This window comes from Triturus cristatus, chromosome 7 (assembly GCF_964204655.1).
Source record: "Triturus cristatus chromosome 7, aTriCri1.1, whole genome shotgun sequence".
Classification (NCBI taxonomy): Eukaryota; Metazoa; Chordata; class Amphibia; order Caudata; family Salamandridae; genus Triturus; species Triturus cristatus.
Window position 1 is genome coordinate 1,215,425,105 of NC_140590.1, and position 27,053 is coordinate 1,215,452,157.

Below are 27,053 nucleotides of genomic sequence, written 5' to 3' on the forward strand. Positions count from 1 at the left end.
GCGAAGCTCAGAACCCTCATCAGATATCAGCAGACCCCAATAAACACGGGCACCTCCTCCTCGTAAAACAAGCCATAAAGTAGGAAACAGAGTCAGATGTGAAAGAGATTAGTGAGGGTTCGTGTGGGATGCGCGACTTTATGATGTGTCGGGCCCTGATGCTAATCCCATTTGGCCGCAGTAAAAGGAACCGGCCGGGCAGGACTGACCTCGGGCAGCGGAGTCAGTTTGCACAGGTCACAAAGAAGTCACGGAAAGATTGCGTGTCCTTTAGGCCTAGACATGGCCTTAATGCGCAGCCTATGTGAGGGCAACCACAAAATGGTTACCGTTTTAAAATGGAACCCGAGGGTTTAATATGTAGTATTGAATACACGGTGAGTTCATCGGGGAAACGTGACAAAAACACTCATACGTACCGCATTAGTCATTTGCGGTCCGCTGATACCAAAATCGGCATGGTAGGAACATGGAACATGCTACCAACATGGTTCCGAAATTTACAGTACCACAGACCCTCCTTTTGCCCTTACATAGGCAATAACTATACTCATACTAATCTGAGTCCAGGTCCATATTCATAAAGTCATGAAGATGTTGCTGTAGCATCATCCTATTGCTTAGCTCGTCCCTTGTTATAGGGTTCCTTACACATGATGTAACACAGAGGCTACACATTACAGGAGCACACTGTATACATAGACAGAACAGAAAAAGAATGGCTAAGATCGTCCCAGTGACTATTAGAATTTTCCATCCCCAAGCTGATATCAGTCCCCAGAACCACCCCATCATCGACCGGTCTCCTTTATCCACACAAATGGATTCGGAAATTTTATGCAGTTTGGAAATGGCCTGATAGACTGTTGGAGCGTTATCTGGTATGAAAATACAGCAGCTTGATTGGATAACCTTACATACCCCACCACGGTCTGCAAGTATGACATCTAGAACCATACGGTTCTACAACGTCATGAGGCGATCCGCTTGGAGCTCAGCTGTCAAGTTACCAAGGGCACCAGCCGTTACATTAACAGTGGATTCAACTACACGAGTCAGTTGTCTCAGGTTCCTACTATTGACCATTGGTCCCCAAAACGGCAGGAAACCCAGGAAGAAATCTCCCGCTTCCTGACCGGCAGTATCCTCCTTACTAACAACGCCTCTCACAACTCTGGTCTTGTGATAATCAGAGGCGGCAGTAAATGTCGGCGGTAGCAAATTTGCAACATAGCACATGCCCGAGAAATCAGGGGGCAACCATGTATATGCTTGGTCATTACAAACAAAGTATGTACCCTTGGCAGCCAAAAACGCAGGGGAAAACTGTGATGGAAAAATGTACGTTTCAGCACAGTCACTCTGCCCTAATTGAGCTCTTGGATTCTGACCATTGCCTTGTAAACAGAACCGACCTATGTGGGGTACGACCCAAATCGGAGATGAACTTTTACGCTGTTTCTCGCCCAGACTAATGCTATACCCCGTCGCGTTCCAACCCACATAAGCTCGCAACTCATCCTTGGGAATAGATGAATATGCATCGATATCTCTACTCATATCAGCAACTCCTCTCATCAAGGCTTTATTGTTCGTGCTATTTCTATTGGAACGCGGTGGTCGTGGGGAATAGGTCTCAAGTGCAAAAAGAAATATAGTCTGGAATGCCCATGATGACCCAATATAGCTGAACGGCAGCACTAGATACGGGATACCCTTATCGATGGTATGCGGCATCAAACCACACACCCAGCAATTTGTTGTGTTCATAACTAGTTGGTGCTGGTGCAGGAGTTGAATAAACGAAGTGTTTACGAACTCAGAACGTCTAGCTTGTTCGTGTTCAGGCAGAGGGTGGAAAGAGTGTGAGGGAACAGTAGGAGGAGGTATGGGCTGTATAGTGGGTGCAAACGGCACTTGAAAAGACAACAATACATAACCTACAGAAAACATCATCATGCTAAATAGTATAAACAGACATAATATTACAAAACGTTTGCTATTCATTACTTTACATATTCTGCTCTTAAAATTTATTAACTCAGCGGGTCTCTCCATCTCGAAAAAATCCATCCTCTAATCGTGCTGTTCGCGGCGGGTGAGTGTCTTCTGCTAAGGAGTACACCTGTCAGTCCAGGGAACGCCCTAGACCAACCAGACCGTTGACCTAACGTCTCCGGCTTGTACCCCAAACTCTTGGCACCGCGACCCTGCAGCTGAACCCGGATGGCGGTTCGAAAAAGCAAAAATAAGAAAGTTTCTCAGATGGAAGAGAGAGCTGCACTTCTCAAAAAATATCAAAAAAAAGAATTTTTATTTGTCCATAGTTCTCGGCCTCAAATTGTAACGGCTTCTTGTAGGTACTGTTTGGTCTTGAAACAAGAGTTCAGGCTCTGTAGTGTCCCATCGAATTGACGGTGGCACAGCTTCTTGCAAGATGTCAACGCTTTCCTTCTCAGAAAGCGTTCATTTTACTCGTGCATCGCTAAACGGCAGAAAACGAGGCACAGTCTCGGTCTCTGAGTCAGCGATCCCTTTCTGGACCCACTGGTCGTAAGGCAAAGGCAAAGGGACCCTCTTGCAGTGAACGCCGTGCATCCAGTTCTTTTTCCCTTTCACTCGGACAGCCGATCTCGTTGAAAGAAGGACGAGATGGGGGCCGGTCCAACGGGGCTCATCATTCTTTGTCCTCTTGAAGTTTTTGACCAGCACCCATGATCCAGGATTGATAGGATGTCCTGGAGCTTCAGAGACCTGAGGCAGAGTATCATGCACCTGTTGGTGTAAAACACGCAATTTAGCCGTCAATTCATACAAATAATCAAGCAGTACTGGATGTTCGATCTCACTGAATTTTGTAGGCCTTGGCACTCCCCATATATTGGCCGGGCGGCCAAACACGATTTCATAGGGACTAAGTCCCACTCGTGAATGCACAGTCATTCTTGTTGATAGGAGTGCTAAGGGCAGAGCATTAGGCCATTTAAGACCGGAACTTGCTTGAATCTTAGCCAACTTGAGTTTCAAAGTGCCATTGTAACACTTTACTAGTCCAGCTGATTGGGGGTGATTTGCAGCGTGGAATTTCTGCTTAATACCTAGTCCCTCACATACATTCTTCATCACTTGACCCACAAATTCACTCCCATTATCACTCCATACCATTCTCGGCATTCCAAACCTAGGGAAAAATTCCTTGACAAGGGCTTTAGCTGTGGATAAGGCAGTATTGTCTTTTAGGGGGTAGGCTTCTATCCACCTTGAAAAAGCGCAGACAACAACAAGTACATATTTCAAATTGTTGCACCTTTCCATGTGGATGAAATCTAGCTGCAAAACCTCAAACGGATACGTTGGAGATGCAAAATGACCAGCTGGAGTTGGGGTTCCCCTCCCAGGATTGTATTTCAAACATACCATGCAATTTTTGACCACATTCTCTGCACACTTGGGAATTCCCGCATTCTGCCATACTGGAGCTAACAACTTACAAATCCCTTTCACACTGATATGCGCCATTCCATGTGCCATCGTGACCACTGGAAGCACATATGCATCAGGTAACAACCATCGCCGGTGTTCTGACAAATCAATCCAACAACCATTTTCATCCAATTTACCCTTACTTTCTTTCCACATACTCGATTCTTTCTCTGTGGCTTCAGCTTGAAGGGACTTCACACTCTCTATCGTGTCTTCACACATTCCAACATCACCAACCCATCTTGCAGGGCCTGCAAAATACATTCGAGTTGTAACATCTTTTGCTGTTTCTTTCGCAACTTCGTCAGCAAATGCATTACCACGACCAACATCATCGGTAACTTTCTTGTGTGCACTGCATTTCACAATCGCAACTTGTAATGGCAAGGTCAACGACTCAAGGAGATCATTCACCAACTGACCATTCTGAATCTTAGTTCCATGCGAAGTCAGGAACCCACGTTCTTTCCACAAGCGCCCAAAACTATGGGCCACGCCAAAGGCATACTGACTGTCAGTATATATGTTCACTTTCACTCCTTTCGACAACACGCATGCTCTTGTAAGGGCAATTAATTCTGCTGCTTGAGCCGAATTATGTGGTATACATGCAGTTTCAACAATCGTGTGCAAAGTCGTGATAGCATATGCAGCAGTCGTTTCACCATTCGGAAGCTTGAAGCACGAGCCATCCACCCATAAGGTACCATCACACTCAACCAAGGCAGTATCTTTAAGATCCACTCTCCCTTTTGTTTCTTCTTCTGTTCTGAACAGACAATCATGTTGTTCAATCTCATCTGTGCCTGCTGAAATCGGCAATAAAGTAGCTGGATTCAACGTGTTGCACCTCTTTATGTGCACATGACTCGCTAATAGTGTTAACTCATAGCCTGACAATCGAGCACTAGTTAAGTGCTGTGTCTTGGTCCTGTTTAATAACGTGTCCACTGCGTGTGGATCCATCACAATCAAAGTGTTGTTCATTACTAACCCGGCAGACTGTCGAATAGAAACAGCTGCTGGCGCTGTGCTCTCAAACAACTTGGCAATGCCTTGGCTACCGGATCCAAAATTGACAAAAAATACACGCACGGACGCTGTTTGTCTCCAAAAGACTGTGTCAGCACTGACAATGCACAACCTTCTTTCTCGTGAACATACAACGTAAAGGGCTTACTGTAGTCGGGGGTACCCAACACAGGAGCTGAACATAATGCATTACGCAATTCCGAAAAACTTTTCTGACACTCTTCAGACCACGGGACAGGATTCGGGGTTTCTTTACATGTTAATGCTATCAAAGGTTTTGCCAGCAAAGAAAAACTCGGGATCCACTGCCTACAGTATGAAGTAATACCCAAGAAAGCACGCACTTCTCTCTGTGTTCTTGGCACGCTCAATTGTGCAATGGCCTGAATTCTTTCTGGGGTCAGTTTCCTTCCCTCTTTCGATAAGAGATGGCCTAAGTAGGTCACTTCTTGTCGACAATATTGCAGTTTTGATAGAGACACTTTGTGATGAAAAGTAGACAAATGACGCAACAAAGACAATGTAGCTTCTTTACAAATCTCCTCAGTATCCGCGGCGATTAGTAAATCATCAACATACTGAATAAGGGTCGCACCACTAGGTAGAACAATTGTATCAAGCTGCGCTTTTAAAAGCCTGACTGTATATTGGTGGACTTTCACAGTAGCCCTGTGGAGCGCGTTTAAAACAGAAGCTTCGACCTCCTAGACTAAAACCAAAAATATCCCTGCTCTCCTCTGCAATCGGGATGCTAAAGAAAGCATTCTTTAAATCGATCACTGAGAACCAAGCAGCGGAAGCTGGAATCATAGTTAACAAGGCAGTTATATCAGGGACAACCGGAAACTGTGGCACAACTATCTTATTGACCTCTCTATGATCGATCACAAATCTGTAAACAGGTGGCTGAGAAGGGTCAGTACGTTTTAAAACAGGCAGAACCGGACTATTGCAAACGTTGCCTGCGCAGCTGCTCATTCATTTGTTCTTCTTCATTATCTTCAAACTGTAAAGCTGCTTGCATTATCGACATACCTTTCTCTCTTTTATTTTTCTTCGCTAATTTGATTTCTTTCTGTTTGGCTTCCTTTCGCCATAGGCGGAAAGAATCAAACATCGCCGGCCGGGCTTTCTTTTTAAATAATTTAACCTCTAGATTATCCAAAATCTCTGTGTCGAAACTACCATATTGGGGCCATTTTAAATCACCATCTTTCCTGGTGTATCGGATCCATACTTCATTGTACGTAATGGGGCCCACGCCATGTTTTACATGAAGCTCATAAGTTGGAGTTCCAATTGGAGGAACCGGACACGAATCCTCTAATCGGGAGTCCTTATTACAACCCAGACAAAACAAATTTCCAAATATACTAGAACCAGGCATCTTCGCTCACTAGTCTAATTTCAAACTTCAAAGGATTATCGAATACGATAATCTCGTGAATACACGAGTCCTTGGGCTTTGGCACTTGCAAGTTCCAAATCAAAGCGACACCAAAGGGATACCAAACTAAGAACCAAACTAAGGACTGGGAGACGCTCCACTTATACTTAACTGAGGTATCGATGATGTCACCAGAAGACTCGTTAAATCGTTTCGCTCTACCAAATCATCAAGGGTCCAAAACAGGGCGATAGTCAGGGCAGCAGTCCTTCGTAGCCGTCGGGACGCAGAGAACCTCGCAGTAAAGACTTTCGGACCACGTCGACATGCAGGGGTCGATGAAGTGGCGGCCTTCCTCCAGAATTTTCACACGAAGCTCCTCACGAACCTCTGGCTTGGACCGGTACCGCTGAAATCCCCACGTTGGGCGCCAACTGAAGTACTGGGTTTTCAGAACCAACCCAGCAGTGCCAGGGGACACACCCGAAGACTTCGAGTTCTTCCTGTTTCAGACTACAGAAACACAGAGTCTTCTAGGTGAAGTCAAAGATCATATTTATTGGCTGCAGACCAATCACAGGTATCCGAGTGAAGTACCGGGTTTTTAGAACCCAGCGGTGCAGGGGAACACACCCTAAGACTTCGGATTCTTCCTGTTTCAGACCCACAGAAACACAGAGTCTTCTAGGTGAAATCAAAGATTGCGTTTATTGGCTGCAGACCAATCACAGGTATCCGAGAAGTACACCACGATGTATGTTCTCAGGAGACTGCTCCCGAAGCAAAAACCAGTCTTTACTTATATACACAAAATTACGCTTTGGGGGCAACACCGCCCCTGTTTTACAAGTGGTCATTCACATATTTTAGTTTCAAAGGAACAGCAGAGCCATAATGACAATCCCACATTTCAGTTCATTAAGCATACAGTCATTGTACCCAGCAAGGCTCAGAACCCTCATCAGATAACAGCGGACCCCAATAAAACGGGCACCTCCTGCTCGTAAAACAAGCCATAAAGTAGGAAACATAGTCAGGTGTGAAATAGCTTAGTCAGAGATCGTGTGTGAACAAGGACTTTATGATGGGTCGAGCCCTGATGCTAATCACATTAGGCCGCGAGAAAAGGAACCGGCCGGACAGGATTGACCTCGGGCAGCGGAGTCAGTTTGCACAGGTCAGAGAGAAGTCAAAGAAGGTGTACGTGTCCTTTTAGGCCTAGGCAGGGCCTTAGTGCGCAGCCTATGTGAGGGCAACCACAAAATGGCTACTGTACTAAAATGGAACCCAAAGGGTTCAATATGTGGTATCGTATGCACGGTGAATTCATTAGTAAAACATGACGAAAACACTCGTACATACCACATTTGACATTTGCGGTTCGCTGATACTAACATCTGCATGGTAGGACCATGCATCCGAAATTTACAGTACCACACGAGAAGTACAGCACGGTGTATGTTCTCAGGAGACTGCACTCACCAAAAAAACAGTCTTTTCTTAAATACAGAATATTACGCTCGGGGCAACACCGCCCCTATTTTACAAGTGGTCGTTCACATATTTTCGCTTCAAAGAAAGAGCAAAGTCATGATGATAATCCCACATTTCAGCTCGGTCACCCCATAATTATTTACCCAGCGAAGCTCAGAACCCTCATCAGATATCAGCAGACCCCAATAAACACGGGCACCTCCTCCTCGTAAAACAAGCCATAAAGTAGGAAACAGAGTCAGATGTGAAAGAGATTAGTCAGGGTTCGTGTGGGATGCGCGACTTTATGATGTGTCGGGCCCTGATGCTAATCCCATTTGGCCGCAGTAAAAGGAACCGGTCGGGCAGGACTGACCTCGGGCAGCGGAGTCAGTTTGCACAGGTCACAAAGAAGTCACGGAAAGATTGCGTGTCCTTTAGGCCTAGGCATGGCCTTAATGCGCAGCCTATGTGAGGGCAACCACAAAATGGTTACCGTTTTAAAATGGAACCCGAGGGTTTAATATATAGCATTGCATTCACGGTGAGTTCATCGGGGAAACGTGACAAAAACACTCATACGTACCGCATTAGTCATTTGCGGTCCGCTGATACCAAAATCGGCATGGTAGGGCCATGCTACCAACATGGTTCCGAAATTTACAGTACCACAACCCTCAACTAGTAGTGCGACTCTTTTAAGTACATTGTAAGAAGCGATACATACTAGGAGAGAAATGTGCCCAACATCAATAACTCAATTCATGGAATGTTGTAATTATGGTGCATTACTGCATTCCTGAATTGGCGGAGTGCGCATTAAGCCAGGAAGGCAAATGCTGCACTCCGTCACTTTGTTGTAAATGTGGCCTTGAGTTTGTTCCATGGTCGATAGCTGGATGCACGTAAGGTGGTTTTAGGTGCGTTGGTTTGTGTTGTATGTTTGAAAGCAAGCAAAGGATGTTGTGACTGGAGTCATTGTTTGAAAGGTAATTAGTACTGTATTTGCAAAAAGGAAATCTAGGATGTGTCCAGCAATATATGTAGGTTTGTGGATGATCTGACGCAGGTTCATTGTGTCTAGGCTTACCCTGGGCGGTAAAATCCGCTCCGCTCGTGGAATTTGCGGAATTTTGGCAATTCTGCGTTCCGCGGAGAACACGGAATTGCTGGATATTCCGCGATCTGGGGCATAGTGGAATTATTCCTTGTTCGCGCTTTAAAAATGTGTTTGCTTGCGTGCAATAGCAACATACCGGGATCCCTGCATTCGCCGACGAGTTTTCCTATTCGTTCGTGTGCGCCACAAGATTTTTGTAGCTGGCTGCGCGATCCCGCGAGAGTGTGCGATCGCAAACACATCCTTCACTGCGCCATCGGACATCACGAGAGTGCACGATCACGAACACGTCATTTGGACGCACCATTGGACATCCGGTGGAAGTTTGGTGAAGCTCACGATGCCGAACACTACAAAATTTGCAATCTGGAGAAGAATATCTCAAGCAGCATAAAACATTCTCTAAAATGATGATTTGGATGAAAAAAAACTCCTCAGATTGACAGTTGGCTGTACTTTATTTGTTCAAGGAGTCCTTTTGTTTTTAAACTTTTTTGGGGGAGAGGAAGAAGGTGCCACAGAGTCTCCAATTTCCTGTTTCTATCCAGCAGGCTCCTCCCAGTGCTTTGTCCATCTCCTGCTCATTTTTCATTTGGATTTTGAGCTGGAAGCATCACTCATTGTGTCTGCTGCATCATATATCATTGGATTTGAAAGCTTTTGGATTTGAGATTTTACAAGTAAGTTTGTGTTGTTGTTTGTTTGATTGGGGTATTGCAGATGCTGCAACTACAATTTTCATCATTTTAAATGCTAGCCCCTCACATACATTCTTCATCACTTGACCCACAAATTCACTCCCATTATCACTCCATACCATTCTCGGCATTCCAAACCTAGGGAAAAATTCCTTGACAAGGGCTTTAGCTGTGGATAAGGCAGTATTGTCTTTTAGGGGGTAGGCTTCTATCCACCTTGAAAAAGCGCAGACAACAACTGTTGCCATAGGCCTGCAAGCTTGTGGCCTAGTCTGCCAACAGGCCTTTCATCCAGTAGGCTCAGAGGTAGTCATGAGTGCATTAAAAAACTGTTTCTGTGTGTTCTGTTGAATTTAAACATCGTTGAGGGTATGGATGGAATTGGATTGAATTGCAAAATGTGTTTTTTTGGGGGTATTTCACTTTTTTGGTGTGCGTTAAATTGATGCCTTTGTTGTGTGTGTGTGTGTGTGTGGTGTGTTTGTTGTGTAACTTGCACACCTTGTTTAGCCCTGTGGATTTTGCATTTTTATTGCATTAAAGCTGTGTTGTTTCGCATACCTTCTTTGCCTGGCTATTATAGGCCTGTTTCATTTCATTGTTTTCCAGGCCTCCTGCTTGTTGCTTGTAACTGTGAGTGTTCATGTGGCTGGTGGCCATTTTGTGGTGGTAGTTTAGTAGTGTGCTGCTTCTGCCATATATGCCTGCATGTCTTTCATATGTTCCTCTTGGCTTACTTCTTCCATCCATCCCCTTTGCCAGCTGCAGTTCCCTGAATGACGTGATGAGCAAATAATTTAATGCCAAACAGGTTCCACTTCCATTACATTTGTATTTTTGTTTTTGTTCTTCTTCTTTCCTATCCTTCCTGAGTGTACACAGTATACCATGAAAGTCATTGTTGTCAAAGTCTCACAAATGGCTACACTGTTTTTTTAATAACTTAAATAAAAGCTAATAAAATTTAATAATATAACACTAACAAGTGTGACCACCACACACTAAGTTATATATTATATTTGTTTGTTTGTACTAGTAGTAATTGAACCACAACAACAAATGCAACATTTTACTGATGTTCTTCTCCTGACTTCTTTGCCTTAAGGTGCACAAAAGACAGAGGAGGAGGTGTCATCATCAACTGTTGTACTGCCAGATAGAAGTCTTACTGCACGTCACGTCCATGTGTGACCACAGACATCTCTGCAACTTGTGCACCTGCATCCTGCTGACATTGTAAGGAAGAAGAAGATGCCCCAAAGAAAGGTACCAGGTCCTCCAGTACCAAGAAAGTTGCCAGTGAGAACAAGGAACAGAAGAAGTAAGTGGCACTGCCACTTACCTAGACTGGTGTGCCGGCCAATATGTTTTTTGGGAAACAAAAAACTTACGCCTGCATCAGCGGTGTCCGGGGACCAAGCTGGGAGGAGCACCTCCTCATCAGCGGGCACACCCCACCAACCTAGGCCCAAGCCCATGAGTGTCGCAGAGGTAGCCAGTCTATTAACGAGCAGTGATGTTGAAACGTCATTATCACAAAGTAGTACCCAATCAACGCAGGTAGAAACTCAGCAGATAAGTGGGCAACAACAGCCGCAACAATAGCCGCAAAAATAGCCCACAACAGTAGTTGTTCCTCCTGAAGAAGGGACAGTTCAGGAAATCGAGCTTCCTGTAGACGAAGAGGAACAAGCCACTCTTGCAGAAGATCGATTGTCTTCCAGATACCCAGCAAGGAAAAGGGGGGTTAGTCCATCAACTTCTTCTTCAAGTCCCGCTTTTGATGATCTAGATGCCACTTGGAAGCCACCAGCTCATTCTGAGAGTGATGCACACCACAAGACAAGGCTAGTGAAAAGGAAGGTTCCAGAAAGCCTTAGAGTTATGGCGGTAGATGTAGAAGAGGGGGATGATGATGACGAGCCAGTCATCATGAACATCACTCAGAGCAGATGGAGACCAACATTCTTACCCTATCCAAAATCGCTGTGAGGGATGTGGTACGGATACCACCCAGACATTTAACACCACCTCCAGCTTCCATATTTGCATTTGCTAAGGCCCGGCAGGGACCTACATCCAGCTCAACCACCACCTCAGTAGGTAGTGGTACTGTAAGTGCAGATAGTCAAATTCCACGCCCACCCTCCAGTTCATCTGGCATTGAAAGTGGCACCTCCAGCAGCGCCAGAAAGTTCACCTCCCCAGTTTAGGACTTCTTTTCGGTTAGCCGTAAGGAGGAGAACATTGCTATATGCTCAATTTGTTGACACGCTGTTAGGCGGGGTAAGCTTGGTACAAACTATGGTACCAGAGGCCAAACAAGTCATCTAAAAAAAACACCACATGATTCAGTGGGAGGCTCACCTACTTCGCATACAAAAAAGTAAACATGCAACTGTAGCCATGTTCGCCATGGAGAAATCTCATACTGCTGAAAACATTTTGGAAGAGTTTAACAGCAAGGTCTTTGAATGCCTGCGCCCAAGAGGGCTTAACATTGGTTTTGTTGCCACGGATAATGGCAGTAATGTACTTAAGGCCATGGAGGATGGTGCCTATTTCAGGGTCCCCTGTTTGGCACATTGCATTAACATTATTGTTCAAGACTTTCTGAAAAAAGAAGCCATAGTCTGCAACTTACTGACCACCTGCCGAAGAATATGCACACATTTCAGCCATTCTTTTAAAGCCCGGAAGCAGCTGAGGATCATTCAACATGACTATAGAATGCCAGTCAAAGCACTCATCCAGGAGGTGGCAACACGTTGGAACTCAACTTATTACATGCTTTACCCTCTGAGCAGTACAGACCAATCAATGAATATGTCATGCAAAGAGGGGATGCTACTGTGAAAGGCATGACCCTTCAGATGGACCAATGGTGCCTAGTTAAATGCCTGGCAGAGATGCTTCTTCATTTCGAGGTCTTCACATGTGAAGTCGGCAAAGAGGACTGTACTATGGGCCAAGCTATCCCATTGTTGCACATGCTAGAGCAACAGCTGAAGGTGTCTGAAGAGTACATAGGATTGGAGGAAAAAAATGAAGCACATGAGTTGGTGGAGAGCTTATCCCGTCGCTTAGCTGAAAATACAAGAGTGCAAACTAAGATTGTGTCAGAAAAACATTACATTTGTGCCACAATTCTGGATCCACGGTACTAATCGGTACTGAACAGTAAGACATTAATTCCTTTTTCAGAACTGCAGATTGCCCGGTACAAAACTTGGATAGCTGAGGCAGCCAGTGACTTTGAAAATGAATGACTGGCAATTAAAGGCCCGCTACTCAAACCCACAAGTACTGCAGCAGAGCATCCGGCGTCAAGTTCCACTTCAGAGCCTGAGGGCAGTGCGTTTGGCTCAGAGCGGTCACCAACACTATCGAAAACAGCAAAAACCGGATCATCAGCCCCAGTAAAATTGGCACAGGATTGGTATTTACAGCAAGGGCTTGCTAGGTCCAGTTCTGCTGCAAAGACAAAATAGGCCAAACAAAGTGTAGCACCCCTGAACATTGAGCGGATGGTCCAGACCTATCTGGGTGACCCAACAGAGGTCTACATTGATCAAAATCCATTGTGGTATTGGTATGGGAAAAAGGAGCAATGGCCAGTGCTCAGCAGGCTGGCGATAAACTATCTGGCTTGCCCTGTCGCAAGTGTCTCTTCTGAATGTGTTTTCAGTGCCGCTGGTGCCATTGTAACAGTGAAAAGGACCAGTCTCTCACCCAAAAATGTGGACAGGTTAACCATGATCAAAATGACTCGGCACTTTATACCAGTGAATGACACAATACATACATTTTTATTTTTTTATTTTATTTATAAGAATTTGTAAAGCGCAAACTGTCACCATTGCAGGCATCCTGGCGCTGACAGAATCCAAGGAAAAGCGAGAGAAGACCGGCAGGGAGTGGACTAGCAAGGGAAAAGCCACGTTTTAACCTTTTTTCTGAACGGCAAGAGTTCATTAATGTGCCTAATCTCGCAGGGGAGGGTGTTCCAGAGTTTAGCGGCAGCCACCTCAAAGGATCTGCCCCCAGCTCTGACCAGCTTGAATTTGGGGATGACCACCAGTTTCAGCGTAGGAAGATCAGGACAGCGACTTAGGTGAAGGAAGTAGTGTGTTAGATGATAACCTAGTTCTGGTTAAACCCCCAGAGTTTGAGGACGAGCTATACTTCCCTGACAACGAAGCTTGAACTTCTTACTTTCTTTCTTCCTTCCTCATTTACTTTTATTTGTATGTGTCTGTCTTTCTGGTTCGAAACTTCGAACCATAATAAATCCATCACCACCGTCTTCTTGTCTTTTTATTGCCATATTGGAGTTGCAGCTGTCTGCATTTAACTGAAGTCCTCTCTTCCGAGTCCTGCTCCTCCATCCTCCTGACTCACCCTAAATCCATTTCCCGCAAGCCAGATGATGATTGGACGTAGGATAATTGAAGAAAGAAGTAAATGTTGCCTCGTTGAGTCCCTCAAAAAGAAGTGGAACATGATGACTACTATAGCTATCTTCCTTTCTGAGCAGAGAGAGAGTTCCCCTTAATTTAAGATGAGAAGGAACAGGTAATGAATGATGGCATGTGTTGGACGCTGACTGAGTGATTTGTGTTGTTGTTGTGCATGAAGTACATTCATTGTGTACTATTATTTAATCTACACACTTAAAGTAACTCAAGGCAATGTTTCCCTTCTTGTTTTTTAATACAAAATTGTACTTCTACTGCAGGCCGATTCATTGCATTTTGAATATGGAATGTGGACTCACTCTGTATACTGCACACTGAGTTGGACAATATCATGATGATGACCACAGTGACATAATATCTTCACAGTCACTCAGTAGGATCGGAGATTATTGATGGAATAATTCAGGGTGTTTCATGAGTGGCATAAAAGGTAAACAAGTCAACTACAACCACAGCAGACCTACATGTCTGTGTAGTGGTGGAGTCGAGTGTAGCGGTATGATTGACAGCGGTGCATTGATTTAGTCACTTAGGGCCATATGTATCAACACATTTTTCCATAGACACAGAATAGGTAAAACCCTTTGATACATCTGGCCCTTAATCTGTAAAATGCTATGTTGCTATATATGTGCTTTGTCTGCCTCTGTCAAAATGTAAGCTAAATGGAGGATGGGTCATGGGTGCCGTGGGACTGCTCTGTCCTGTTGTTGTAGGTTAATGCTGGAAACAGAGTAAACATGATGTATCCATGCCGCCTCTGAAAGTGTTCTTGTTGCACTTCACCGTAAATTATGCATTTTTTTCTCCTTGATTTTTCAATATCCCTTTTGTTTTTCTATCTACAATTACAGGCCGGCCCTTACCCTGTGCTATACTGGGAAAAACAACTCACACTTACCTTACCAATCCGCATCCGCCAGGCAGGTAGTGGCGTCACCCAAAATTGATGGACGGAACGTCTATGGAAGGGAGGACCAAGAGGAATGCAAAGATGCAACCCCCCAATTTGACCAGGATAACATACAGTATCAGTATCAACATTCATCATCTTTTAAATAATTTGATTCATTTTGTATCTTCAATCATTACGACTGCTTGTTGTTATTATGTTTGCTCTCTGCTTATAATTCATCCCTACAGCTATTGTTTTATTTTCTTTGCTATCTTTAAAAGTAAGCCCGGTACAACAGAACAGAAACTGTATGTAATCTGGGTCTCTCTGAGGGCAGATGGGAAAGGCAAATTGCATAATATACTGCTGCCCTGTGCTGTCTAGTAGTAGTTAGTAAGTACTACTTATCATTAACCATCAAGTTATCATCATCATGCATCCATTTCCTTTTTCTCCCTTAACAGATTTATGGATATGGTCATCTGCCAAGATTGTGTTTTGTTGTTTGTCCATGGGTCCCCAAACCCCCCTTCCCAACCATTCATCAAACCCTAACCCTCTTCCCCGGGCTGTGAGATTGATCAAACGCTTGCTGGGGCGGATGTGGCAAAAGCAACACTAATTCAATTTCAAGGCAGGGCGAGGATCTTCTTCTGCTTGCCCACCCATGATCAGTATATTTGCAAGGTAATTTTTTTCTCCAAAGGAACCTAATCCATCATCATTAATTGCCGGCATCGATTGGATTTGTCATCCTCCTACACAGCACTAAAGGTTACGCTTGTGTCAAGTGTAGGCCTAGTCGAGTGACTCGACACAACTACAGTTTGTAACTTGTACTAGGCTATCCCCACCACCATTATGTTTTATTTTACTTTAGCATTGCTAATCAGCATTATTATTATTGTTTGGCAGTCTTCTTGTGTACTGTACTGTACTTTGTTCTACTACTCCTCCCACAGTCTCTCTCAGGCGACTGTCTCAATGACTTTTTTTTGCAAATGCTACTGCCAGTGTCCACTTCTACCACCACAACCATAGCATGTTGCAAAACCAAACCATTCATCACCATGCAGCCATCGCTGTGCCCAAGTCAAACATCAAGCACAGGTAAGAGAAGAAGTTTGGGGAAGGCATAATTAATAATGGAAATTAATTCATTAATTCACACACCCCTTGAGTCCAGTTGCAGAATGTATAGACTAGGAGGAGAGACTGGCGGTAGTAGTAGGACAAGTCACTCAGTGAGGGGTAACGCATGTATCTGTTTGTGTCTTACAAAATCAGCTGATTGTTTAAATCAAACACTGGCTGTTGCCCTGCAGCAGCAAGGAAACAGTGTGACGTAAAACAGTAACCCCCCCCCCAAAACATTAACAACATTGTATGTAAAGTATAAATATAATTTAATTCCCTAACAAAAATACACTATGTAAAAAAAATCCCACAACAACACCTAACCCACCCCTCTCCTTAACCCCAACCAATGTCCGAAACAAAAAAGTCCAACCAATTGTCCATGTCCATAAACCCCAACGCCCAATTCCCAGTTGAAGTCAGATAGAAGAGGCCATTGGTTACTCAACAATCCCGCCGCTAATGCTTTTGCTAATTAGGCCTGGGCTGTAAATTCCGTTCCGTTCAAGGAATTTGGGTAATTTCACATTCTGCGAAGAACGCGGCATTGCCCAAAATTCTGTGTTCCGCACCTTTGCGTAATTTTTTGCTTTTTCGCGTACTCAAAATGCGTGTTCGTGAGATATTTCTCCCCGAGCACGCAAACAGTGATCGCGAACAGGAAAAAAGCCCCGCGAACAAGCAATTCCGCATGTTTGTGAAATTTCTACGTGTTCGCGGAGATTTTGTACCGTTTCGCAGAGTTTTGCGTAGCGCAACTACGCAAATTCCGCCCGCCCCTATTGTTAATCCTAAGTAAAGGGTGTCTTCTTCAACTGTTCACAATAGCTTCTTACTAAGTCTCAACTGTACAGTATACACCCTTGCAGCAAGTGTAGTGTCAATAAGTAAGGAATATAACTTACCACCGCCTGCCACTGCTGCTTGCTCACCCCCTGCAGCTCCTCCTGCAACTGCCACATCTCCTGCTCCCTCAGTGGCCGTGTCGCCATTGCCGCTGGCCCCGGCACTGGTGGTCGGTAGTACGCCTAGAAAAAACCTTACACATTTTTAGATGCATTATACACCTCCCCCTATTTATTCTTTTTCACTAGCAAGATTGAAAAAAAAATTAATACATACATATACAACATACATCATCAGTATAAATCGGGTACTAGAGTAGACACTAGTAGTGTTATATGGTCTCTAGGGTCATTCTAGTCTTTGCTAAGTTAGCCTGAGCCATGCAACCATTTTAGCTTTGTGTCTTTTCTTTTTGCGCACGTTACCTCACAGCTTGTTGTGTAAGACGCCTTTGAGCCCACATGAGCTCATACTGCTACTGTCTGAGCGCTGCGTACAAGGTCGAAAAACAAGCCACTTTGTTATGGAGTTCTGGTGCTCAGTCCGTATTGCTTAGCTATAACATGCTACACTTTTTGGCACGACTGAGAAATGCGTGCAATATGCTAACGCACACCATTTTTCTCATAGCAGACGGAAGATCCCCTTCTACAAACCAGAGCTTTCCACAGCATATGATTTAATCAGTACTTTGAGGTTCTTCTAAGGTGAGGGGTCTCTCAGAATTCGCTCAGAGGTCTTCATTTATAATTTTATATAAACTATATTCCTACCAAGGGGAGGGTGGTTCTTCCACCACTGTTCAGTTATCACGATTTCCCCTTTTGTCTTCTATGGACTTGCAGTTGTAACAATGTTTATTGTTTTAATCTTATGCATTTTCCTGTTGGTGCTTGCTCGTATACTGCATTATAGAACAATGTACAGAGCTTGTTAGTTGAAAATAAACCTTTTGAACTTACATAGACTCTGTTGTATTTTGTGTGGACTTACACGAGTGAGTGAGCGAAGGGTTGTGCATTGCTTTTGCTTACACGACTCTGAGAGGTCGGGAGTGCTATGTTCTGGGTTGTCTAATCACCTGGGGGTTCGGGGAGCTAATGAGGCACTATAGCTAGTCGGTCAGAGTATTGTGGTGAGGTGTGAGGAAGGTCCAACCTCCTATCACCAACGTCCTATTTTATTGTGCATAGTTCTGTATGTGCAGAATCCCTACAACAGTAGTAGTATGTCCTATCCTATCAAAAATAGTAAAATATCTGGTTGGGCATTTTGTTGGTGGGAATTGTCGAAAAGCTTCAAGATTAAGAAGACTAGAGGAGGACAACCCAAAGGACTGGACTCAGTGGCTGTAGCTATTGGTGAATCTGAGTTTTATTTAAAACCTTTTAAATAAAGAGTGGCCAACTGGGCAAGCTTAGCTACAGACAGACTAATAGTAGTAGTACAGAGAGTCATAGCAGAGGCAGTTAGAGGCAGGGATAACAAGAATTTAGAAACAGATAGTCTAGATCGAAGAAAATTTTGTAAAAAATAGAATTAGGAAATCGAAATAATAGTTCGGAAAAAATAAGGTGCAGTAAAAGTAAGGGAAGTATAATTATTAAAATTAACAACAGGAGGACTTACTGGGGCAAGCAGAAGAGCCCTCGGCAGAGGAACGGTCCTGGACATCAGCTGCTCCCGCCAACTCCAACGACCCCGTCTTCTTGCCCCTGGGTACTGATCATAAAAGATGTAAGAAAGAGAGAGACAAACATGGATGATTAGTGTGAAACAAATAAAATATTTTTTAAAACGCTCAAAAAAACATTTATGGAAACAACAATTGCAATAAAATTGACCTATCTATTCTGGTCGACTAGTATTGTGGGATTCGTGGACAGTCTAGTTATTATTTATGAACACCAATCCAGTATTCCATTCTGACTCCAGAATACTAACTAACCCTAAGTACCACCTGACCTAGCCCACCTATTCCAGACGGGCCAATTGTTCACTAAGTCTGCATTTCCATTTATTTTAGTCCTCAAAAATGCACAGAAGGAGGACACATGCATACATGTTTGCATACACCAAATTGTTGGTTGGTTGCTGCTGATGTTCTGCTAGTGATAAGCCTATTACCACTCACTAAACAAACTACATAAGGTTCTACTAAGGACTGGGGTAAGCAGCAATCAGCAGCACGTGACGTGACAGAGGATGCGTCACGCAGACCACTAAAAGATTACCTACTAATAAGTAACTAAACCTATCAATCCACCACTATTTCTTCTTAGTGGCAGGAGGACAAAGGAAGGACTAGAGTCTCTCTAGCATTACCTAACTTAAGTTCTCTAAAGTAAACTTACATAATCATGCCACGCGTGCGCAAAGTTGCAAACAAGTAAGATTAGTAGCGCCGAGCACCTGTGTCGTAACAATCACAGAATATTTTAAACATAATTTACCTGTAATGCAAGCAGCAGCATTCTTGCTGTTCTGGAAAAAAAATATATTCGCAATATATAACACAGAGCGGAAGAACACAAAGTAGTAATATTAAATAGCTACTTGCCAAGCCCCGGGACCTCAACTCCTAGCATGTCCTGCTCCCGGTCCAGGATATCAGACCTCCGGTGCGTCAGCTTGGTATAGGTGCGCCGGACACCAGAGCAGTGAAACACTGCCCGGCGCACCTTTCCCCACCGCTGGCGACGATCCTGGAGCCCGTATCCGGACCCAGACCTGCCGCCAGGGTTAAGGGGAGGTGGCGCTGGACAAAAAAAACAAACAAGTGTGGCCACCTCCGCCTCACTGAATAAGGCCCGCTGCTGCACCCCTTGTGGGCGCCTGCCCTTTCCCTTGCCCTCTCCCTTGGCCATGGTTCTGGGACTCAGGGGGGGGGGGCGGAAAAGAAAAGGGAGGAATTAGTAAAGTAAGTAATAGAAAGCAAGTTATAGAAAAAGAGTGAAAAAGTAGTAGAAAAAGTCACAAAAAGTAGAAAAAATTCAAAATATAGAATCAGGAAAATAGAGAGATAGATAATAAACAAAAAAGATTTTTAAAAAGTGTACAGAAACAAAGGATTGCAGCAAAGAGAGAGGGAGGATAGAAAAGCAGGCCCAGAACCATAGAAATAGAGTGAAAAACAAGATGGCCGTGCCCATTAGCGACCGCATGGGCAAGTTAGTGAGATATTTCCCCGCATGCTCGCTGAGATTTTTTACTGTTTCGCTGAACTTTACGGAACGCGACTACGCAAATTTCGCCCACCCCTCGTCTAGAGGAAGATGGTGTAGGATTGCATCTGGTGAAAAAGGGCCTCACAGCCTTATATGGAGATGACAGCTTTAATGATATTTAATGTTTGCCTGAACATAACAGCTAGGCCACCTTCTCTTTTGCCTATATGATTTGGCGTAATAGTTTGATAGCCTTAAGGAACGGCTTCATGCAGAACTGGAGCCATATCATCTCCCAGTCATAATTCAGTTATGAAGAGAATACCAGGTTTGTAGAAGAGTGATCAGTATTTTCTGGGCTTGTAGCAGGTGTGTCCTTAGTGTTGGTACTAGCTGTATTAGGATAGCAACTGTATAGCTGTTCTGTACCAGGTTCCTCATCCAGAAGGCTAATGAGGCATTTTGATGGGTCTGCATGTGTAGGTATTGGAGACTGGGATTGAGAGTGAGTTGATGAGTATGTGGTTTTTGTAGTGTAACCTAGTTGTGCAGTAGACATGGAGAAGCGAAGTTGTGAGGAGTGGCATGTAGCTTACTTTGGGTCTGTTTAGGGCAGAAGGTATATGAGGTATGGGTGGTGGTGCAGCATGTGGGTCTTGTAGTAAGGTTCTAAATTGTCCAATGGATGAGATGTGGTTAAAATAGAGTTGCTGTATATGTGTTAGTTATGGGGGAGGAGAGAAAGCTTGACATTAGAGTTTGCTCATGGTGTATCACTTGTGTAGTCTGGAAGGTAGGTGTATGTTTGTAGTTTGTGATGGAAAGTATTATGAGGGATTGTGTGTAAGAGATTTTGTAGTGCCAGTGTGTGTGTTATGTTTTGTTTTTGAGGAGGAGTGAAAGGAGGTGTTGATGCATTTGTTTTCCGAGAAGGATTTGTATGTAAAGCATTGTTTGTGAGTGGAAGTTGTAGGGTAAAGGGGGTGGTGATGTGTTTGTGAGTAGAGTGTATGTTGTGTGTAAGAGTGGATGAACTAGAGTTAAGAGTGTTTGTGTTAGATTTAATTGCTGCAAGTGGTAATTTGTGTGGTACAGTGGAATGTAAGTGTTGTGTGGTTGTGTAATTGTGGTAGAATGAAGAGGATGGTGTTAGTGGCTGATAAGATGGAAAGCTGAGTATGGGTTTGTTAGTTACAAAAATTGGTCTGTTAGGAGTCATTAGAGCAGGGAGTGTGTGTCTGGACGGGATATAGTAAAGTATGGTGTGGAATTGGGTTGTGTTAGTGATGAGTGGATTGGTTAGTGGTATAGGATAGAGCTGTGTATTGTTTATAAGTGATGGTGCAATTGTGTGGTAGCTGGGATAGAAGGGAGTATAGGTTTGGTTTCTGGGGTTATGTAGTGGGTGCAGAGACATTGAACTTTATCTAGGGTTAGTTTGTAGTAAATGAGTAGAGCACATGTGCTGTGAGTGTGTTAATCTGGTTGTGGGTGCTGGTGTATGTAAAATTGGGTAGCATTTCTGGCCCTACTGCTGACTAGTCTCGAACAGGCTCAAACAGGCAATTGCCCTTGTCATCTCCACCCTTAACCTCGAACCCAGGCTGAGACGCCCTAAACCCTAAGCTTTAACAGTCCTAGTAATCAGGTGACCCGTTCAACCAATAGAAACCCTAGCCCTTATAGTCTGTGATCATTTAGGGAGCTGTCGCCCCAAAAAAGAGGTGCTTTGTTAACTTGCTAGACATAGTAGAAGAGGCGCTCTCTGCATCTACCTGCTACTCAGTGCTTGGCTTGGCCATGACCCCAGAATTTGCACTTTAAAACTTCTCCAGGATCTAAGTGGTAGGTCTGCAGTCAAGTTTGCAATGTTCACTCTAGTGAGTGGCACAATGGGTGTTCAAACCCAATAGTGACATACCTTGGGTCCCCCACTTGCTCCTGAGGTCCTCCTGGCCTCTTAGGTTTTCTCAAAATGCGAGGCTACATCCTTAGGCAGAACCACTGGAATTATACGTCAGGGGAGAGCCAAATTATGCCGCAGGGTTGAGTAAATTATGTAACAAGAAAGGGTCAATTACGCAGCACAAGGCGCCGCACATTTTTTTTTTTACAGTATTACATCATTATTTTGTCATTCTGACACCTGTTACCACTGTCTGAGCATTGGCTGCACCCCATTAATTCCAGTTTAACTCTCAAATATAGCAATAAGCAACAGAAAGGTGACCGGTTAAATCTTTCCTGAGGACATTCCAGTGTGCAGCAACACATGTTGCTGCATGTTTGAATCTTTTAAAACATTTGAGCTAGAAATATTTTTGTTTGTTAAAATATGCAGATTATGCAGCAGATGATGGGTTATGTGTCAAATTATGCGAAAAACGATGTGGCCGCACAATCGCATAGTTCTAATGGCCCTGGTCTTAGGTGATAGACACCTTCCTTCCACTCTTACTTCTGCCATCTCATAGAAATGTTTTTTAGTAATCACCCACCTGTCGTTCCTAGAAGTCTAAGCCTTTCCTGTCATAATAATTGTGACCACACCCACCTTCGTTTGTCCCATAAGTACAGACATTGAATTGCCCACTAAACTCAGGCAAGTGAGTCCTCAAGGGTTGTTTGATGCAGGGTGGAGCCAATGCAAGAGTTACCCATATGCAGGGTATGTGCTAGTCATGGGTGAAAAAGGGGTGTCTCAAATAAATCAGCAGAAACATGTACATTTCAGATATTTTTCTCCTCCTACTCTATCAATGTGCTATTAAAATGTTATGTGTTCAGTTGATGCCCAACATGCATATGTTATTTTCATGTTATAAGTATTATGTCTCCATAATCAACAAAAACGCAACAATAATTCCTGATGCATACTGAACGTTTAATGAAACAGTCACTGCACACAACATTATTTGGATTTTGCAGGTGGTATTTTAACAACAATTTTTTATGACACACTTAACAGTCCTGAAGTCCAGGTGGTAGAAGAGGAGAATGTCCCAAACCTTAATGAGATTGTTCATGATTGAAGAAGTGCAGGTCAGTGAGAGTGTCTATCCATGGCACACTTAATAACTTGGCTTGGTTCTATCGAGCTCACATGGGGTCACAAATTAATTGCACTTCCGGCTTTTATGGTTTCCCCACATGTAAATGCTGGATTGAAAACAGAGTTCCTTGTGATTAGCCTCAATTTAGGACGTGGCTTGTAGTTCCTACTCATGGTTCCCCATCGGGGTAAAAGTTAGAATTATTATTGTTCCATCTCGGTCTCAAAAAGGGAGACTTTGTGTTCCTTAAATTAACTTCCACCTCCACATAAAGACTTGTCAGAGTGAGAGACACCTCTGAACTTCTTTCTGGTACGACTCCTCCTTAAAACTCTGAGCCACGATCCAGTATTTTCAGAACCATCTTCAGTATTGAGCCGTGGCTGATTCCTTTCTGCCTGTGGCTCTCTGGGTCTCTTCTAGGATGAAACGTTTCAAACCCTCATATTGCACCCTCTCCTGTCAAGACCCACTGCTCAGCTGTAGCTGCTGGTGTTAATGGTTAGGGTTCCGGAAGCTGTGCCCTTCATGCGTCCTCTGTCCAGCCATGGCGTTGGAAAAGGTGGGCTCAATGACCCATCCCATTTTCCCACAAACTTCAAGGAAAGAGAAACAAGAATTAGATTTCAAGGTGCTAATTCCATAAATATGCTAATAGTGATAAATACACAAACTATTTCTTGAAATCAGAGACCAACCAAATCTTCTCTCTGTGCTATCATAAGCAGCAATATTCTATCTTAGTGTTATTTTACATCCAGGCAGACAACTGAAAAAGATCATGTGAAAAAATAGACAAAATACACATTGATCGATTTAGCATAAAACCCCTGGTGGTGTGTGTCCGTAAGTGCACCTATAGATGAGTGAATACCTCCAATTGCAAGAGGGTGTTCCTCGTGAATGTCCTGTGACTGTGCTCCCCACACTGACTACCTGTAGCTGTGCCAACCGAGACTGGGTGGAGCTGACAGTGCAACTCACAAATAGATGGAAATAATAGATAACTATTAAGCATTGCTTGAATTTGTGTTGCTTTGTAGAAATGCATAAGACAGAACTTCCTGAGTTGGAGAAGCACCAATATGTGATCAATGGTTGCGCCCATGGCCGCAGCATTTGAAATTGTAATCTTAGGATAAGAGTTCTGAGTAAGAACCTAACATGTGAAATCATGACAGAGGTGGATACATTGGCTCACCTTGGTCTCCAAACAATACTTGAGGCTGTTCCACTCCAATGTGGAGCTCTAACCATGTCTGGGAGCCACCACAGCTTCTGTTCTCTTAGTATGGACAGGCGGTCTCTCTTTGCGGTTCATGAAATGGACATTCCGTTGGTTTCATTCGCACTCAGACACCATGTCACGAGACCTCTACCTCAGCTCCCAAGAACAGAGATGAGTAATCTGTGAGATGGGGCTGGTCTGTGCTATGTTCTCTCCATTGATCTGGCTTAATTTCAAAGTCTGTGAAAAACACTTCTGGCTCAAGAGAAGAACGTGTGCTGTCGGTGGAGTCTGAGATCATGGAGCCAAAACTGATGCTCTTGTTGCTCTCTTCTGCGTCACTGCCTTCAGAACTAGAGGAGCTCGAAGATCCACTGCGCGTCTCCACAGTCTGTCCATCGCCGCCAGAAGACATGGAGTCACTGGAGGTGAGCTCAGTGCTGCTGCCTTCTGCTACATCGTTGGTGTCTTCTAAAGCACCTGCTAGGCCGGGATCCACTGTCCAAGGAAAATCAATGAAGCGTAGGACTTCCACCGCATTGCTCCTCTGAAGAGGATTGTGAGCCAGAAATTTACGGAACATATTGAGGGCTTCAACAGTGAAACGTTTCCACCGGCAAGGGACCCCGCCTGCACCTGTAGTCGCCCAGTCCACAAAGATGCTGTAGTTGATATCTTCAAATCTTGGTGTCTCCCAAGGAAAGGTGCCAGTCAACACACAGAAGAGAAGTATACCAAAAGCCCACACATCCAGGCTGTAGTCAGCCTCCAAGCAGTCAGCGTGGGGCCTGTAAACTTCCGGGGACATGTATGGGACCGTTCCCGACCTTGCAGAGACAACAGTTCCCTTCAGTCGAGTGAACCCAAAGTCAGACACTTTGATGCTGTGACAATCCTTATCATAGAGTAGCACATTCTCTGGTTTGATGTCACGGTGCACAAGCCCTTTACTCCGCATGAAGTCCAAAGCACTAGATATCTGAACTGCACAGCGCTTTACTTTCTCTTCTGGAATTCCAACCTGAAAAGCAGAAAAATAAAATATGAATAGGTACAAATTGACTAGTAAGGATTCACATGAGAAAATGCACCATATTGTAAACCCTTGACATGACCCATACATACAGAGCTTTGCACACAGCATTAGACAGATACACACAACCCGCTAGGAATGCATTAATTTGCCACATAACGTATAGCAGCTGTACTAGACTGGCCCAAGTGTTTACATACCTGATCCTGAATCAAGGAGAAGAGATCACCTCTAGGGGCCAGTTCCTGGGCAAATACATAGTGCTCCTTGGTCTGGAAAACAACTCCGTAGCTGGCGATAATATTGGGGTGCGAGGAGAGACAGAAAGCTATGCAATACTCCATCAAAAAGCTCCTCTGTGATGTACGGCCTTTCCTGAGAAGCTTCAGGGCCACTTTCTGGTCTGTAGAGAAAAAGCAGTGATTGGTTAAGGACATACTTTGCAAAATGCACAGGACATCCTCAACCTCAAGCTGGAGATTTTGTGAACCTGTGCAATGTAATAACTTTGTTTCAATTAGTACAGAGAGGTGGTAGCACCAACAGGGCCCCCAGTGGTGAGCAGAGATGACACATGGAGGGAAGGTTGAAGAGCAACCAGGTCAAGCGATTTGTTTCACAGAAGACACTAAACGCAAGACGATCATAAAGCATGGAAAATTGGGAAACAAAGCAATTTCTTTTCAGTATCAGGACGAAACAAATAGGTTTTGATGGGAAAAAAATGGGTTGCAAAATAACATGACCTCTAGGGTATTCTACTTTGTGGACAATGTGTTTCAGTTGTTTACTGATATCCTACACAGATCATTTTAGAAAGTTGATCGAGGTACCTAGCCCCTAGTTCTGACTCTATTGTTAAGCCTTGCTTTCTCACCGGTTGTCCTGTTTTGTGCCATCAGCACACATCCGTAGCCGCCAGAGCCAAGCTCTTGCAGAACCTCAAAATAATCTTCCAGCTCAACCTCCGCCAGGTTTGTTGATATTTGGGATGCGTGCCCTTCCAGGATCAGTTCAGTCTCGGTCACGTGTGGGTTCATATTCTAGTGTCCTTCCTTTAAAGCTAAAAACGCGGACAAAAGAGGGGGATACAATGAAATGTCTGTCTCGCGGCTGTCAGGTGGGTGCCGAGTTTCACTGGAAGGGGGCACTGCTAGTGCCTGTGATAAGAGTGAGCGTGCCTCGTGTTACGGTCAGTTTTAAGTGTGTCCACGCCCTTGTGTCATTGCGGCAGTATAATTCACATGTATTCATTAGTAAGAGCGGAACAGAGGGCCTCGTTTACAATGAATGGCGTAGGGCAGCGCCTTACATCTCTGTGCTGCTCTGTCCAATGCCAATTCGAAAGGGCAGGAATGCACTGTATTTACAAGATAGGGTGCATTCCTGCCCTTCCAGCCAGAGCCTGTACACAGTATTGTGCCTGGCGCCAACGTAGGCACCCTTGCACCATGGTTCAAGGGTGTCTGCACTGTTGGCAGGATTGTTTTTGTGCAGGAAACCTTCCTGCACAAAAACAATCAATGGAGGTTTTCTCTCTTTCTACGTGTGCTGCAGAATGCAGTCACACAGAAAGAGGGAAAAACAAGGAGAAATAAAAATATTTGGACGCATTTCCTGGTTTAGAGATACTTGTAAATCTGGAAATGTGTCAAAACCTATAGGCGTTGTATGGGATAAGCCACCACAACGACCATGGAACGCTGCCCTGAGCAGGCTAAAGCAACACAGCTGATTGCGCTGCCTTACACCATACATATGAGGCCATGGAAAGCCACGCAAACTGGCTTTGCTTGGCCGCGTAGATATGGGTCTGCACTCTGCGCTGCCGGAGCGTCCTAGAAAATGACACACTGGCAACGCAGGGGGCTTGTACATAAACACCTATGTGTGCAATCGAAGACCAACAAAAAATGTCGAATTTCAGGACAAGGTCACGTGCACGCAGCAGGGGAGCCATTGGAAAGCATCAAACGCTGCAACTCTCCTGGAGGTCACCATCAAACAAACTTCGGGGCCTACA

At 44.3% G+C, this 27,053-nt stretch overlaps 1 protein-coding gene across 1 annotated transcript; it reads right to left on the reverse strand.

The window, feature by feature from the left end:
- Positions 1-22,621: 22,621 nt before the first annotated feature.
- LOC146811641 (serine/threonine-protein kinase SBK1-like) lies at positions 22,622-26,312 on the reverse strand. Its single transcript, XM_085614517.1, has 4 exons — positions 25,908-26,312; positions 25,231-25,433; positions 23,971-25,018; positions 22,622-23,365 (listed from the first exon to the last, which is right to left on the reverse strand). The coding sequence occupies exons 1-3, from the start codon at positions 26,068-26,070 to the stop codon at positions 24,134-24,136; spliced, it is 1,251 nt and encodes a 416-aa protein (XP_085470643.1). The 5' UTR covers positions 26,071-26,312; the 3' UTR covers positions 22,622-23,365; positions 23,971-24,133.
- Between the last annotated feature and the right edge of the window lie 741 nt (positions 26,313-27,053).

Excerpts from the sequence above, each read along its gene's own strand:
- LOC146811641 (XM_085614517.1), bottom strand. The coding sequence starts at position 26,070 with ATGAACCCACACGTGACCGAGACTGAACTGATCCTGGAAGGGCACGCA. Across the intron at positions 25,434-25,907 it reads GGCACAAAACAGGACAACCG|ACCAGAAAGTGGCCCTGAAG; the intron begins GTGAGAAAGCAA and ends TTTTCTCTACAG. Across the intron at positions 25,019-25,230 it reads TCTCCTTGATTCAGGATCAG|GTTGGAATTCCAGAAGAGAA; the intron begins GTATGTAAACAC and ends TCTGCTTTTCAG.